Here is a 17,701-nt window from a genome sequence, read left to right as displayed (position 1 = left end):
TCCTTTGTCCAATCTGTTGAAAAATCAAGTTCCCACGTATTACTTCTTCTCAAGAACCAGCTTTATAGAGCAGATAGTTGTTGCATGATAGTACTTGAATGGGCACAGACAATACCCAGTTAATGCCTAAATATCTCTCTTTCTAATGTGTGAGTGCTTTAAATTGTACCTTTAAAGATTTATTTCTTTGTACCCTCAAATAATTTTAGTTTTAAAGTTTCTAATAAGGTGCTGAATTGGAGACCCTAGAGATAAAGGGCTTAATTGTTAGATTTTAAATTTAAGTAGAAATATTCTTCTAATAGGAAGTCTTCATTGTAGCCTGCCTAGGAAAATTTGGGAAGGAGACAAATGTTTTGAAAGGGTAGGTGGTAAAACACTGACTCAGGTCTGGATAGTGTGGCCTGGTACTTCTCTATCAAGACCAGCTCATAGAAAATGATATAATAAAATCATTTAGACTAAATTGTAAATGATTGATTAAGCGAATCAGTGGCCCATTGCCCTACTTGAAGCAATTGAAATTTTAGATGAAACTGGATAGATAGATAACGTACATTTTGTGGGGAAAGGGGTCTGGCCTTGTACCACTGAAATCATGTCTCAGAACTCCATTGTCAACCTCCATTACAAGATAGGGTGAGAATACTATTTTGTTATAAAACAAATGCTTGGCAAACCGCAGGTGCTCACATTTTGATATTCATTTGGATGAATGAGTGGACACTGAAGTTGACTTAAATCAACGTGTTGGCTCAGAGGAAGAAGTTAAGTAAATCCAGGGTTCAGGAAAAGTCTTTTGAAGATGTATCCGTTCAAGGCATATCATTCCTTGGCTAGGGTGAGGCAGGGAGGCTGGAGAATCTATACTTTCCAAAGGTGCCAGGTTGGGTCTGAAAAAGGATATGTCTGAATATGCTTATTAGGTTTAAGAGATAGAACAGCAAGGATAAGGGCTTAGAAGTAGGGCCGAGTGCACGTGGATAGGGCTGAAAGGGAGCTTCTGGAAATGAGGCCAGAAAGACAGATTTGGGAGATGTCCTTACATCAAGCCATCTCATTTTGAGGCAACTGAAGCCAAAATCATTAGTTAAGAGGTTTGCCGAAGGATGCCCAAAACAGCACTGCAAAAATGGATTTAATACCAGTTTCTCCAGTGTTGCTTCCACTATTCCAGGGGCCTAGATTAGGAAAGTCTTGAACTGTCTGAAGTCTGAAATTTTTGATAGGAGTCTGTCTTAGTCAACAGTAGTTAGATGTCCACTTCTGAATCATGTAACACTTGGTGCTGGACCTCCTAAATTCTAAGGGATTTCTATTTTTTGGCCTCGACAGAAAAATATAGGACATTTCCTCTGCACACTGATTCGTCAACATGCGACGTAATGACACTGCTTTGCGAGCTCTCTAAAGATCCTGCCGAATTCGCCTTCTCCATCACTAGAGTTCTGTAAAACACCCCCAGATGACGTCATCCAAAGAGTCCAGCGGGAGGGGCGGTACGTCCCTGGCCACACCCCCTGCGGCAGAAGCCCCGCCCCTCAGTTGTCTCTCCCCTTTTCTGTTTTCCGGTGCATCGTGACGTAAGACGTAGGTCACGCAACATTAGCAACTGGTCCCGGAAGCAAAAGTCGAAGGGGCGGAGAATGAGGAAAGGAGGGCCCGCGTCCGGGTCGGCCGGCAGGGGGCGGGGCGGGGAGGAGCCGGGCATGGTAACGGCTCGGAAGCCGAGGGGGCTGGGCCGGACGGAGGCGGAGGAACCGGTGTCTGCCGCTGCCGCAGTCGCTGCCGCCGCTGCTCCAGCGTGTTCCGTGAGACCCGCGCCGGTGCCGCCTCGGCCATGATGATCCACGGCTTCCAGAGCAGCCACCAGGACTTCTCCTTCGGGCCCTGGAAGCTGACGGCGTCCAAGACCCACATCATGAAGTCCGCGGATGTGGAGAAGTGAGGCTCCGGGACTCGGGGCGCGGGCCGGGGAGCGGGCCGGGGAGCTGGGCCTGGGCGGGAGGCAGGGCGAGCTGCGCGCAGCCCCAACCCTCGCCAGGGCGGAGGCTCCGTGCGTGAGGACGGGACCCTTGAAATAGATCGCCACCTCCTGTCCTTCGGTGGGGGTTCGCCCTGACCTGCGTCCGTGCAACTGTCACTCCGCCCGGGTTTGAGCAGAGCATGACTGTGCTGGTGGACTTCGCCCTCGCCCTAGGTCTTACCTGCCCCAGCATGAGACACCTTTAGACCGTTTTTTTTTCCTGGGTGGCTGTGACCTGTTTTCTTGGGGGTTCGTAGGGGGGATGATACATGGGCTTGGTTTTTAGCATGTCGGGTGCTGTGCCAGGCGCTTGAGATATGGAAGATGAAAGAGCCTCTGCTTCCAGGAATTCAGTCTTATGAGAGAGACAGGCCATGTAATACCGTGTGAATATCTGATAGAGCTGTATACGCGGGGTTATCTGAGATCTTTGAGAGGGACAGGGCGTCCGGGAAATTCGGATGCCTGGGTGAATCTTGATAAAGTCGGTTGGATGGAGTGGGGATGGGCGCATGTGTAAAGCCAGGAGGCCAGGCATGGTACGAGCTGTGAGGCGTTTGTGATGCCTGAGCTGAATCTGAACAGAGTTTGGGGGTGTCACAGGACACGTGTAAAGCCGGGAGGCCAGGGAGAGTGCGAGCCTGGATTTGTTTGAAGAACCATTTCTGTGTGATTGCAGCATGATGTACCAAAGGGGGAGTAGTGGGAAATGGGAGGTAGGCCCCAGGGGAGTGGAGATGCTGAGAGAATTTGTATGACAGGCTAAGGAATTTGTATTTCACGTGACTACCGCCGGTGTAATTTTGTACAAAGGAGTGACATTGTCAGATGTACACTCTGAAAGATTTCTTTGAAGGCGATGTGGAGGATGGATTGGGGGCTGCAGGACTGGGTAAGGAGACTAGTTAGAAGGGGAGTACCTGGATTTGATGGCCAATTGATAGGAGGAGGGAGGAAGAAGGAGTAATCTATACTGATGACAAGATTTCTGGCTTGGGCTATTGCATGGGAAGTTTTGTCCCTGAACAAGGTAGAAACAGGAGGAGGAACAGATTGGGGCAGTTGTTGGATAGAGGAACAGCTTAGATTGTTGAAATATGAGTTGTGTTGCGGGTCATAAGTGGAGATATAGTAAGCATTTATCTTGGAACTCAAAAAACATGACTGTCCAGGGGTTCAGGTTTGGGAATCATCAGCTTCTGGTTGATACCTGGAGCCTTGGGAGTGAACTAAGATCTTACAGAAGTCATCCAGAAGAAAAGGAAAAGGTTATGGGATAGTACCCTAGGGCGCACTGGTATTTTAAGATTTAGGCCGAGGGAAGTGACCAGGGAAGAGAGTCATGAAGGGATGGTTAGCAGCGTAGATTAGTGACTAATTATTTTACATATATAACTGGAATATTTTGTAGGACCACCAAATTTCTCCAGATATATTGGGGCAAATTCGGAGAATCACATCTTATATTATTTCATATGCATTATTCAGTAAAGTAGTTAAAGTTTATTTAATTGGATGGATTTTTTTCTTATTTGTTTTTTAAAGATTTTATTTATTAATTTGACAGAGAGAGAGAGACACAGTAAGAGAGGGAACACAAGCCAGGGGAGTGGGAGAGGCAGAAGCAGGACCCCGTGGAGCAGGGAGCCCGATGTAGGGCTTGATCCCAGTATCTGGGATCATGACCCGAGCCGGAGGCAGATGCTTAACGACTGAGCCACCCAGGCGCCCCTAATTGGATGTTTTTTATGGAATATTTATTCCAATACACTTAATCTTCATCTTATTAAATCTTTTAAGTATTTAGTATTTTCTTTTTTCAAATTTTGTTTTATTATAGTAGGAACACTTAACATGAGATCTATGTTCTTAACAATTTTTTTTTTTTATTGGAAGTTTGTACTTTTTTTCTTGGAAGTATGTGTGTATATATATCTATATCTGTCTTTATCCATTCATCTTTCAATGGATACCTAGATTGCTTTCATATCTCAGCTATTGTAAATAATGCTGTAGTGAACATAGGGGTATGTATGTTTTTTCAAATTAGTGTTTTTGTTTGGTTCAAATAAATACCCAGAAGTAGAATTGCTGGATTGTATGGTAGTTCTGTTTTTAATTTTGGGGGGAACCTTCTTATTCTTTCCCATAGTGGCTGCACCATTTTGCATTCTCACCAACGGTGTAGGAGGGTACCCTTTTCTCTACATCCTCTCCAACGCTTGTAATTTTTTTGTCTTTTTAGTAATAGCCATTCTCACAGGTGTGAGGTGATATCTCATTGTGGTTTTGATTTGCATTTCCCTGATGATTAGTAATGTTGAGCATCTTTTCATATGTTTCTGTGTCTTCTTTGGAGACATGTCTATTCAGCTGCTCTGCCCATTTCTAATTAGATTGGTTTTTTTATATTGAGTTGTGTGAGTTCTTTATGTATTTTGGACATTAATCCATTATCGGTTATATCATTTGCAAATATCTTCTCCTGTTCAGTAGATTGCCTTTTCACTTTATTGATGGTTTCCTTCACTCTGCAAAAGCTTTTTAGTTTTGTATAGTCCCATTTATTTATTTTTGTTTTTGTTACTTTTGCTTGAGGCGACAGATCCACAATATGTTGCCAAGACTGATGTTAGGGAGCTTATTGCCTAATGTTTTCTTCTAGGAGTTTTATAGTTTCTGGTCTTACATTTAGATCTTTAATCTATTTTGAATTTATTTTTGTGTACAGTATAAGAAAATGTTTCAGTTTCCTTTTTTTGCATGTGATTTTCCAGTTTCCCTCAGCACCATTTATTGAAGAGACTTTTTTCCTCATTGTATATTGCCTCCTTTGTTGAAGATTAATGACCATATAAGTGTGGGTTTAAAGATTTATTTGTGAGAGAGAGAGAGGAAGATCATGCGAGTACACACTCGAGCGGGGGGAGGGGAAGAGGGAGAGAAAGAATCTCAAGCAGATTCCCTGCTGATTGCAGAGCCTCATGTGAGGCTCAGTCTCAAGACCCTGAGATCATGACCTGAGGCAAAATCAAGAGTTGGAAGCTTAACCAACTGAGCCACCCAGGTGCTCCATAAGTGTGGGTTTATTTCTGGACTTTCTATTCTGTTTCATTGATCAATGTGTATGTTTTTGTGTCAGCACCCTACTGTTTTGGTTACTATAGCTTTGTAGTATAGATTGAAATCAGGGAGCATGATATTCTAGCTTTGGTCTTCTTTCTCAAGATTGCTTTGGCTATTCAGGATCTTTTGTAGTTCCCCTCTTAACAAATTTTTAAGTGTACGACACATTATTATTAACTATAGGTAGCATGTTGTACAGCAGATCTCTAGAGCTTATTCATCTTGCTTGACTGAAAATTTATGTCTGTTGATTAGTAATTTATTTTCCCCTCCCCCCAGCCTCTGGTAACCACCATTCCACTATTTGATTCTATAAATTTGACTATTTTATTTTATTATTTTTTTTAAAATATTTATTTACTTATTTATTTATTTTACAGAGAGTGAGTGTGTTTGTGAGAGCAGGGGAAGGGGCAGAGGCAGAGGGAGAGAGAGAATCAATCTCAAGCAGACTCTGTGCTGAGTGCAGAGCCCAACTTGGGGCTTGATCTAACAACCCTGAGATCATGACCTGAGCGAAAATCAAGAGTCCGACATTCAACCGACTTAGCCACCCAGATACCCCCAAATTTGACTACTTTAGATGCCTCATATAAGTAGAATCATGTAGTATTTGTCTTTCTGTGACTGGTTTATTTTACTCAGCATAATGCCTGCAAGGTTCATCCATGTTGTTCCATATTGCAGACTTTCTTTCCTTTTTTTTAGGTTGCGTTGTATTCCATTGTATATGTAAACCCTATTTTCTTTATCCATGCATCTGTGGATAGACACTTAGGTTGTTTCCACATCTTGGCTATTGTGAGTAGAGTTGCAATGAACATAGGAGTGTTAATTTCTCTAGTACTTAATATTTTCTGTCTCCTAATAACTAAGAATAAATTTTACTTAAAATTGTGATGAAAAAATAACATTATTAGATATCATACTAAAGATGTGCAACTTGGCGCGCCTGGGTGGCTCAGTCATTAAGCGTCTGCCTTCGGCTCAGGTCATGATCGCAGGGTCCTGGGATCGAGCCCTCCATCGGGCTCCCCGCTCGGCGGGAAGCCTGCTTCTCCCTCTCTGACTCCCTCTCCTTGTGTTCCCTCTCTTGCTGTCTCTTTCTCTCTCTCTCTGTCAAATAAATAAATAAAATCTTTAAAAAAAGGGCGCCTGGGTGGCTCAGTTGGTTAAGCGACTGCCTTTGGCTTAGGTCATGATCCTGGAGTCCCTGGATCGAGTCCTGCATCAGGCTCCCTGCTTGGCAGGGAGTCTGCTTCGCCCTCTGACCCTCCCCCCTCTCATGTGGTTTCTCTCTCTCTCAAATAAATAAATAAAATCTTAAAAATAAAATAAAATAAAATCTTTAAAAAAAATAAAGATGTGCAACTTAAAATGTTAGGTCAGTGATATGTGCATACATATATACACACAGATGTAATAAGTATATGTGCCCATTTTTTTCTTACTATTGTAATCATAATCATTTTTCCTATATTGTATTTTCTCTTTAAACATTTTTGATGATTCTATAATATTTCATTGTATGGATAGACTGTAGTATACATGACCATTTATTTCTTTACGATTGGACATTCTGAGTATTTCTTTTTTACTATTATAAATAAGATGGTTATGAGTATTAATGTGTATAGCTCTTTTCTGCATTGGAGATTATTTCTTTATTATAGATTTCCCAAAAGTGATATTTTGAGTCAGGATATAAATTTGATTAAATTCCTTGTACTTTTTGCTTAATTGGTGCCCCAGGGGATACGATGTAAATTAACACAGTCCTTCCAGAAATCCATGTAAGCAAGTGCTGGTTTCCCTCATCAGTGTTGGTGCTTTTGCTTTCTTTATTACCACCTTTTAAAACTTGTGACAAGTTGAGAAATATATTGGAAAGGTTGTTTTCCTACAAGAAACAGACTCCTTAAGTGCTGTCTTTTCTTCATAACTATAATTAATATAATTGTGTAAGAACAAAAAGTCTACCAGAAACATGAAGTTTATGGAAACATGAGACTATGGTACATTAGGTCTTCTCCTAGGATTAGAACCCATATTTATTCTTTTTTTTTTTTCAAAGATTTAATTTATTTATTTGAGAGTGAGATAGCGAGAGAGAGCATGAGCAGGGGATGGGGAGACAGAGGGAGAGGGAGAAGCAGACTCCCCACCGAGCAGGGAGCGCAACATGGGGCTCGATCCCAGGACCCTGGGACCATGACCTGAGCCGAAGGCAGACGCTCAACGACTGAGCCACCCAGGCGCCCCACCCATATTTATTCTTGATGGTGGTGGGCCTTTTGTGATCCAGGAATGAAATAGATGTTTCTTTTTTTTTTTTTTTTAAGATTTTATTTATTTATTTGACAGAGAGAGGCACAGCGAGAGAGGGAACACAAGCAGGGGGAGTGGGAGAGGGAGAAGCAGGCTTCCCGCCGAGTGGGGAGCCTGATGCGGGGCTCGATCCCAGGACCCTGAGATCATGACCTGAGCCGAAGGCAGACGCTTAACGACTGAGCCACCCAGGCACCCCTGAAATAGATGTTTCTAATAAGAATCAGTATTTTTTCCATTGTTTAGTTTGTTCATGCAGGGTTTTTTCGCTTATTTGCTTTTAATATATATGCAAGATTTGATTGCTATGTCTGATTAGAAATAGATCTAAAGCAATAGGAAAGAAGGTAATTGTGGTCTTAGGATATGCATAGATCCTATGTTGACTTTATGTAACAATATATTTTTTAATATAGTATTATTTTCCCTTACCTAACAATAATAGCTGTGTAGTTGTTCAAAAAATCCAGAAGTCTTAAGAAAGAAAATCGAAAAGAAAGCCTTCTGATCTGCTAAAGTAGCTATCGTAGAGCACCTGCACTAAAGTCCTGTGCTTTCCTTGTGGTCCCTTAGAACTTCACTCAGAGCACATTTAAACTTTTGCCTCTATTGCCCACTTTATAATTATAACCCTATTGGAACTATTACCTGACTTTTGGTTATGCATAGGTTAGCTGATGAATTACATATGCCATCTCTCCCTGAAATGATGTTTGGAGACAACGTTTTAAGAATCCAGCATGGCTCTGGCTTTGGGATTGAGTTCAATGCTACAGATGCATTAAGATGTGTTAACAACTATCAAGGAATGCTTAAAGTAGCCTGTGCTGAAGAGTGGCAGGAAAGCAGGTGAGAATCTGGGCAGTTACAGGTTAAATGAAAAAGAAGAGTTGAAAGAAATCTTCAGTCATGATATGTGTATTTTATTCGAGTGAAAGGCAAGTATTATTACACTTGATAGTTGGATCATTCTCGGATTCATTTTTCTCATCCGTAAAATGGAGATTAGTTACTCCACCTCTTGAATTGAATTCAGTTGAATTACAGTTGAGCTGAGCTATGTAAGGTTTACATTTTTGAGCTTTCAGTGTTCTTTAGTGAAGAGGGAGTATACTCTGTACTTTTATTGTTCCTGTTTTTGAAGAAAAATGGTTACTTGTAATTTGCATTGTAAATGTGAGGAGCATTGAAATAGAGAAAAATGTATTTTCTTTGATAATCAAATCAGCAATTATTTACTTTGTGCCTATTATGTACTAGGTACCTTGGAGGAAAGAAAGAAGTACAAGCCTTTAAACCATGTCCTTAGGCAGTATACAGACTAATTGGAAAGACTCTATCAGCATATGACAAGTTTAATAACAATAAATATGCAGAAAAACCAAGAAAGATCTTATATTAGTGAATTACGACAAGTATATGTATTTATTAGGATATTTGTATTATTTGTAGAATGTAATTTGGTGTGATATATGAATACAGATGATCTATATTCTGCATCATTAAATCTGATCCTTCTCATTTTGATATTTGAGGACGGAGGGTGAACACTCCAAAGAAGTTATTAAACCATACGATTGGACCTATACAACAGATTATAAGGGAACATTACTTGGAGAATCACTTAAGTTAAAGGTAAATCTTATTTTTTGCTTTTATGATAAAGTCATTAATGGTCTTGGACAGTCTCAGCATTAGAACTTTCTAATAATGGCTTATTTTTGCTACTACTTTCATCCCACTTACTTTCTATTGAGGGAACCTTCAGAACCTAATGTGAAGTGATTTTCCTTCTTGATTATAAATAGAAAATAAGAAGGCCATAAGGGAACAATTTTTATTCTCAAAAGTATGTTTAGTAGCAATAGCAAACTGCCTTAATGTTATCATTATCACTCTCAAGAAGCATTAAAATGTGTATCTGCCCTTGGTGTAATGAATTAGGTGATTTAGACAGAACCTGCCAGTTAGTAGCTTACAGTTTTACAGGTGAACAGGCAGGTGGGCAGATAGGACTTTCAGTCAGACAGCTTAGGTTTTTGTCCCGCCTGCTCTGTCTGTGAACCTGGTATGACTCTAGGCAAGTTACTTATTCTGAGTCTCAATTTTATTAGTAAACTGGGGAAACAGAAATAGTGACCTCAACATCAGAGGTTTGATATGAGCTAATTTGTGGGAAGGCTTTCGATAAATTCTAAAGCTCCATGTTAATAATGCATCTGTGTAAACCATGCTTAAGAAGAGATTCACTTCGTGGTGAATGATGCTGGGAAAGTGGAATTGGTAGGTGTCATATTGGGAACTTAGCTGCATTTTGACACCCTACAGTTTGAAATGAAGAAAATTTGGCTTAGGCTGCATGTCTCTATCACATTCAATTACAGAGAAAAAATTATTTTAGTGTAAATAAAGTAATTATTGGAGACCCTCTTTCATATGTTGGTGCCTAGGCAGAAATGTTAAGGAGATAGAGCTGTGTATGGACTCCTTGTCTCTGCAGAGATTTTTAGAGTCTTGGGAAGACAGAAGTTCATAGCAGGAACTCCATTCTCTTCATTTTCTTCCACTCCTATAATCCACGCTTTAACTATTTTTCTCCGCTGCTTCCAAGACAAATACACATTTTTTGAGAGAACAGGTATGCATTCATTCATTCATTCATTCACTCTACTCACTCACACACTCATTCATTCTTGAACTCTTCCTCTGAGCTAGGCACTAATTCTAGGAGCTGTGGATACAGCAGAGAACAGACAAAAATCCCTCTGTTACAGTCTAATGGGGAGCAAGGTTTTTCAATCCCTTAATACTTCATAGATTAATGTTCTCCTTTCTTCTCCTGAGTGAAAAACTTTATAAAGAACATAGTTCATTTGATATTTCATTGCTGGGAGTGAGGAAATGGGAACTCGTTTTAACCCTTTGTAGGAATGATGACTTACAAAAAGCCTCCTATGGGTTATGAAGTAGCATTAGCTGTTACCAATGAGCAAGAAACGCAGCAGTAGAAACAGGGCGTTTGAGAGTTGTAGGAGGTGAAAAGCGTGTGTTCAGTACTCTTACTGACACTTTAACCTGTAATGTAATTTGTTCTGAGGTGTTGTTGACAAATGTCAGTGTGATCACCCCTCACTGGCGGTAATGAGCTCAGGCTTTGGCAGGCCTGGGTTCAAATCCCAGCACCATCACTTAACTTGGAAAAGCAATTTAATCTTGCTAAACATTGTTTCTCACTTTGGTAAACTGGATAATAGCAGTTGTAAGGTATTAAGAATACATATGTGAGGGTGCCTGGGTGGCTCAGTCGTTAAGCGTCTGCCTTCAGCTCAGGTCATGATCCCAGGGTCCTGGGATCGAGTCCCACATCGGGCTCCCTGCTCGGCAGGAAGCCTGCTTCTCCCTCTCCCACTCCCCCTGCTTGTGTTCCTGCTCTCGCTCTCTCTCTCTCTGTCAAATAAATAAATAAAAATCTTTAAAAAAAAAAAAAGAATACATATGTGAAGTGTTTAGCAAGGTGTCTGTTCCACAGCACGATCTCCATAAATGGTAACTGCTATTATTATTATTATGATAATATCATATTTCAAATGTCAGGAAAACTAAGTTAATATTATTGAAATAACAAGACTAAAATATTAGACTAGATATATACCAAGATATTATAGAAAAATATATATTAAGTATTATTGAAATACCAAGACTAGATATATTGTCTAAATATTTATTTTTGCCTTACGGTCTAAACAGAGTTGATGAATATGTTCCTTTATTGCCTTAAAAAATTGAGTAACCATTTTCTAGGCAAAATTGTTAGAACTTTGTTGCTTAATCCTCAAAATAACCTTGTGTCATAGGCATTCTTATCCTCATTTTGTGGATGAAGAAATGGGTTCAAGATCTTAAAGTAGGTTTCTCTTAGTAGCATAATACCAATGCTGTAGCTTATTGTTAAGGATGTTTGTCGTATGTGGAAGATCACTCCATTGGAACATTTTTTGCATTTGGCTTTCTTGATACCTAAGGATTTTTTTTGCCCTATAATATTACTTGGGACTTTAAGTTATTCAATTCTTCCACCCTTTCTGAAAACAAAAGCCCTGGTGTGTTTAGGAAGTATATGCCTGTGGAGGAGAATATATTTTATATAAATGTAAAAATGTCAGAGAATGAGGCATTAGAATGAAGCCTTTTTTTTTGCCCTTAAATTCTTGCCTTTTAATTGCCGGGGGCTGCTGCTGGTGTGTGTCTAGTGTTTTCTCACTCTTTTTGTGTTGTTTTACCTATTACTCTGTGAGTTGTAGCGTAGTGCAAGAGAAGAGAGCCAGTCATAGAGTTGTACTGGCTGGATTCAAATCCAGCTTTGCTGTTTATTAGCTGGGCCACCCTCAGAACACCTCCGAGATTATGGTGTAAGAATGTTATGAGGTCAGGGGTTCCCGGGTGGCTCAGTTGTGAAGCGTCTGCCTTCGGCTCAGGTCATGATCCCGGGGTCCTGGGATCGAGCCCCGCATCGGGCTCCCTGCTCTGCGGGGAGCCTACTTCTCCCTCTCCCACACCCCTGCTTGTGTTCCCTCTTTCACTGTGTCTCTGTCAAATAAATAAATAAAATCTTTAAAAAAAAAAAAAAGAATGTTATGAGGTCAGGTGCCTAATATGTACCTGGCAACATGTGGTCATTTTCTTCATTCTTGTTAAATAAATGACTTCGCAGGAGAATAGAAGTGGAAGACTGCCTCTTCAAGTTGTATTGCCTTTTAGGAATAAAACGTGTATAATGTCCATGCATTTAAAAAAGCATTTTTTTAAAAGATGTATTTATTTATTTGAGAGAGAGTGAGAGAAAGAGAGAGTGTGAGCCGGAGGAGGGGAAGGGGGAGAGGGAGAGAGAGAATCCTTAAGCAGACCCCTCGCTGAGTCTGGAGCCTGACACAGGACCCTGAGATCATGACCTGAGCTGAAACCAAGAGTCAGATGCTTAACTGACTGAGCCACCCAGGCGCCCCTAAAAAAAGCATTCTTTTTTAAAGCATGTTGGAACATTTGCCAACTTATTCAGTGTGATTTAATATTTTGAGCTTTCTCTCTCTCTCTTTTTTTTTTTTTTTTTTTTACTTTGGTAAAAAAAAATATAACAATATTTACCATCTTAACAATTTCTGTATAAAGTTAGTGTTAAGTATATTCATGTTGTTGTGCAACCAATTTCCAGGACTTTCTCATCTTGGAAAACTGAAACTCTGTCCCTGTTAAACAATAACTCCCCATTTCCTCCTCCCCCAGTCCCTGGCAACCACCATTCTATTTTCTGTTTCTATGAATTTGACCACTCTAGATACTTCAGATAAGTGGAATCATACAATATTTGTCTTTTTGTGACTGGCTTATTTCACTTAGCATATTGTCCTCAAGGTTCATCAATATAGCGTGTGTCAGACTTTCCATGCTTTTTAAGGCTGAATAATATTTCTGTATATGTATATGCCATATTTTGTTTACCCACTCATTTGTCAGTGAGCATTTGGGTTGCTTATCCTTGGCTATTGTGAACAGTGCTGCTATGAACAGAGGTGTGCAAATACCTCTTTGAGATTCTGCTTATAGTTTTTTGGATATATACCCAGGAGTGGAATTGCTAGATCACACAGCAATTCTATTTTTAATCTTTTAAAGAACCTCCATACTGTTTTCTACAGTAGCTGCCCATTTTACATTCCCATCAGCAACATATGAGGGGTTTTAATTTGCATTTCTCTAATGATTAGTGATGTTGAGCATCTTTTCATATGCTTATTGGCCATTTTTATATCATCTTCAGTATCTTAAGCTTTTCAAAGTACATTTTTAGGGAGAAATGTGCAAACTTAAACATTGGAAACAAATGGGCTTTGTTGAGTCTAAAGGCAGAAGGAACTGCACATAAGTATTGTACCCTAGTTGATAAAGTTATTTTTCACAGGGGTATGGGTTAACAATTCTAATAATATTTCAGTTTTGCAAGATGAAGAAGTTCTAGAGATCTGTTTGACAACAATGTGAATATAGCTACTGAATTGTATGCTGAATTGTATGCTTAAAATGGTTAAGATGGTAGATTTCATGTTACATATTCTTGGCTGCAATTAAAAGAAAAAGTTAAACATAGAGTTACCATATAAGCCAGCAATTCAGCCTCCCCCCCCGCTCCCCGGCATACACTCAGGAGAATTGAAAAACCTATACCCATGCAAAAACCTGTACCCAGCTGTTGAGGGCAGCATTATTCATAGTAGCTAAAATGTGGAAAACACTCAAATAATCATCTGTGGATAAGTAGAACTGGTGTATCTAGACAGTGGAATATTATTTGGCCTTCAAAAAGGAGTGAAGTGCTGCTACATGCTGCAACACGGACGAGCCTCGGAAACATGCTAAGTGAAAGAAGTCAGACACAAAACACGCGTGTGTGATTCCAGAATAATTTGCAAAAGAGACAAATCTATAGAAACAGAAATGAGAGTAGTGGTTTCCAGGGGCTAGGGGAAGGGGGGAATGGAGAGTTACTGCTAATAGGTATGGGGGTTTCTCTTTGGGGTGATGCAGTGTTCTAGAGTTAGTGGTGAGGACTGCACAATCCTGTGAAAATACTAAAAACCACTGAATTGTACACTTTCAAAGGGTGAATTGTATAGTATGGAAGTTCTATCTTCACTTAAAAAAAATCACCATATAACAGTAATTTCACTAATGGTATGTACCATAGAAACAAAAAGAAAAAATTTTTCTTATATATATTATATATATGTGAAGATAAATATGTATCTTATGTGTGTATATACACACACACATGCACTACTTTCAATAATTTTTATTTTTTTTTAAAGATTTTATTTATGGATTTGACAGAGAGAGACACAGCGAGAGAGGGAACACAAGCAGGGGAGTGGGAGAGGGAGAAGCTGACTCCCAGCAGAGCAGGGAGCCCGACGTGGGGCTTGATCCCAGGACCCTGGGATGATGACCTGAGCCGAAGGCAGACGCTTAACGACTGAGCCACCCAGGCGCCCCTTTTCAGTAATTTTTAAAGAGGAAAATTTTTTTTTTTTTATTAGAGAAAGAGAGTACAAGCAGGGGTTGCGGCAGGCAGAGGGAGAGGGAGAAGCAGGCTCCCCGCTCAGCAGGGAGCCCGACAAAGGGCTCGATCCCAGGACCCCGGAATCATGACCTGGGCCGAAGGCAGCTGCCCAACTGACTGAGCCACCCAGGCGCACCTAAAGAGGAAATTTTTTAAAAGGAAATTTAGCATAGGGTTCTTAGCATTTACCATTAATTAACTTTATATAATAAATTAATAAATATTTATAAGTCAAATAATTTCCTTATCGTAAACCTCAATCTGATGTGAAGGAGGTCTTATTTGAAAGATGTGAATGGGACTCACTTTTCTTGTAAGGTATTAAGAATGTTTATAGTGTTCATATGTTTTTTAAGCCTTTTAAAGATTGTGAAATAACTCTGAAAACATGAAGGTACAGTTTAATGAATTGTGAAAGGTAGCCACCAAGGAAAAGAAAGAAGACGTTGCGAGCACCCTCCAGCAGGACTCTTCCTGATCATAATTCTTTTTTTAAAATATTTTCTAGTATAATTTGAAAGTTTTGACCTTAGCTTTTAGTTCCTTAAAACTAGTGTGCATTGTTGTTTTACAGCTTGGGCCTCATTTTCAAAATCTGGAGTCCCTAGGGTCTTTTATTATCTTGTTATTTCTGTTGGTTCTGGTTTATAGTGTCTAGGCTCCTAATATGTCTCCTTATTTTTGTTAAAATCCCAGGATGATGATATTTTTCTCCAGAGAGGATTTTTGTTATTTCTGACAGGTACCTGAGGGTATTCATAGTCAAGGACATAGTTCTACAAACGTTCTGGAAAGATAGCAAATTTTTTTTTTTTTAAAGATTTTATTTATTCATTTGACAGAGAAAGACACAGCGAGAGAGGGAACACAACAAGCAGGGGGAGTGGGAGAGGGAGAAGCAGGCTTCCCACGGAGCAGGGAGCCCGATGCGGGGCTCGATCCCAGGACCCTGAGATCATGACCTGAGCCGAAGGCAGACGCTTAACGACTGAGCCACCCAGGCGCCCTAAGATAGCTAATGTTTTATTTAGGCTTTGAGGGTTATAGAGTCTACGTTGCGGCTGCTCAGCTGCGCTATTATAGTTGAAAGCAGCCATAGACGACAAGTAAATGAATGGTCATGGCTTTGTTTCAGTAAAATTTTACTTAGGGACATGGAAATTTGAGTTTCATATATTGAAATATATATGAATTCATATATGTGTTCATATAATGAATTTGAATTTCATGTGTCATAAAATACTCTTTTTTAAACTTAACTGCTTTTTCCAATCATTTAAAAAATGTAAAAATGATTCTTAGCTTACAATTCATGCAAAAATAGGTGATGGACCACATTTGGCCACATCTGGCCTACAGGTCTTAGTTTGCTAACCTCTGGTTTGGGACCAGAGTTTGAGGTTTCTAGGCCTGTAATATAAGAAGTTGTGAAACCAGTGTAGTATTATAGGGTATCATCCCCAAATTGGGAGGGGCACAGGGAATTCTCCAAGGTCCCTGTCCTTCGTGAGCACTGAGCAGTGATGGAGCCAAAAAACAGCAGAGCCCAGCCTCTCCCCTGGATCAGCCATTCCAGATGCCTCCAGGCCCCAACCAGCCAACTACGGGCTCACTTGCACTTTTTCTGGGCTCCACTCCTTTTTCAGGTCTCAGTCCAGTAATTCTTCTGCATCTTGACCATTTGATGTTTTTAAGAAGTTTTTGTTTTTTCATTCAGCTTTTAAGTTGTCTTCAGCAAGAGGATTTGTCTGGGTTACTTATTCTGACAATACTAGAAGCCAGAAGTGTTTGATCTGTTTTCAGTTGAGCTGTTGGTTTTGTTTTTTTTCCCCCCTTTCTTTTCAGATGCCTGAGTTTAGGGAGGACATAAATAGAGTTGAGGAAGAGAAAATATGTTTTAAACATATTTGTCCTTGCAAATGAAGAAGATAGTATAGATAAATTAAATATAATGAACATCCCTAACCCATGTTTTATCTAATTATTTTCTGTCTTTCTCTTTCAAGTATTTTGTAAGAACGAGTAAATGGCAAACAGATTCATTTTTATCAGTCCCTTGTGAAGGTATATATGAAACATTAGTGAAGTAGCCATTTACTAATGAGAAAATGGATATAATGATTGGTTAACTTTTTGAAGTCAGATGTTTTTATAAGGAGGATCTTACAAATGTGTTCCTTTGAACTAAAGCTAAGTAAAAAGTAGGGAACTTAGAAGTTGTGTCTATACTGACTGAAGTTTTATGCTCTTGGCAGTCCTAGAAGCACTGGCTTTTGTCTTAAATAGAATACAGACATGCAGGTGACACAGGGCGCTGGGTATGTTGCCCTTTCGCCGCCCCTCACCTCCCTTCCCACTCCCAGTTTTCACCTTTGTATGTGGTCTCAGGTCTGCTCCAGACACATTTTGGAAAAAAATTGCAGAGGGCTAAAGCGTTATCTGTGAGCGAACATGGAAGAACTCTGGACATTTTTTTTCACCTCTTGGGACTCCTGTGCACACTGCTACTTGTCATCATAATCTCTTCCCCCTACATCACATAATGCTCCTTTAAACTATTCCCCCGCCCCAATTCATGTAGTCTCTTGAACATCCTTTATCATATTCTTCTAATTCTTGTCCAGTTTTCTCAAACTACTCTCCGTTTTGTAATTCTGTCCATGAGTCAAATTACCTCATCGTGGCTACTGAGGAAAGTAAAATAAGAGCTGCCATTTACTGAACACCTGTGGTTTGACAAGCATTGTTGTGTGTATTTATGATACAACTATGTCAAAGAATAGAAAAGCTGAATATCTTTTAGTGAAATTGTGTGGAGCAAAGAATGCTATCTCAGATCCTACTCTATAGCTGTTAGGAGATGCTTGGACTTAGTGAGCTACTGATATGATTTGCCTTGTTAACATTGTTGATGCTCTTGTTGGGTTGTGAATATGTGTGTCCGTGAGCTACAAAATAATACAGTGAAGAAATAGCCAGCATCTTCTAAAGCCCTTTGGAATGCTAGGAGTTTTTCCCTCAGAATTTCTCTGAAAGTTCTTATTTACCTCCTCATTTAAATCACTATTTTGGGGGCGCCTGGGTGGCTCAGTCGCTAAGCGTCTGCCTTC

General features: G+C 40.0%; 1 protein-coding gene across 1 annotated transcript in view; it reads left to right on the top strand.

Moving 5' to 3' along the window:
* Window positions 1-1,759: 1,759 nt before the first annotated feature.
* The window catches only part of TIPRL (TOR signaling pathway regulator), a 31,595-nt gene continuing 15,653 nt past the window's right edge, over window positions 1,760-17,701 (top strand). Inside the window, exons 1-3 of the mRNA XM_021682658.1 lie at window positions 1,760-1,944; window positions 8,150-8,329; window positions 9,016-9,115. Coding sequence (XP_021538333.1) covers window positions 1,841-1,944; window positions 8,150-8,329; window positions 9,016-9,115 — 384 coding nt within the window. The 5' untranslated portion in view covers window positions 1,760-1,840. The remainder of the gene's footprint in view (window positions 1,945-8,149; window positions 8,330-9,015; window positions 9,116-17,701) is intronic.

This window comes from Neomonachus schauinslandi, chromosome 6 (assembly GCF_002201575.2).
Source record: "Neomonachus schauinslandi chromosome 6, ASM220157v2, whole genome shotgun sequence".
Classification (NCBI taxonomy): domain Eukaryota; kingdom Metazoa; phylum Chordata; class Mammalia; order Carnivora; family Phocidae; genus Neomonachus; species Neomonachus schauinslandi.
This window is presented reverse-complemented; position numbering and strand designations above follow the sequence as displayed.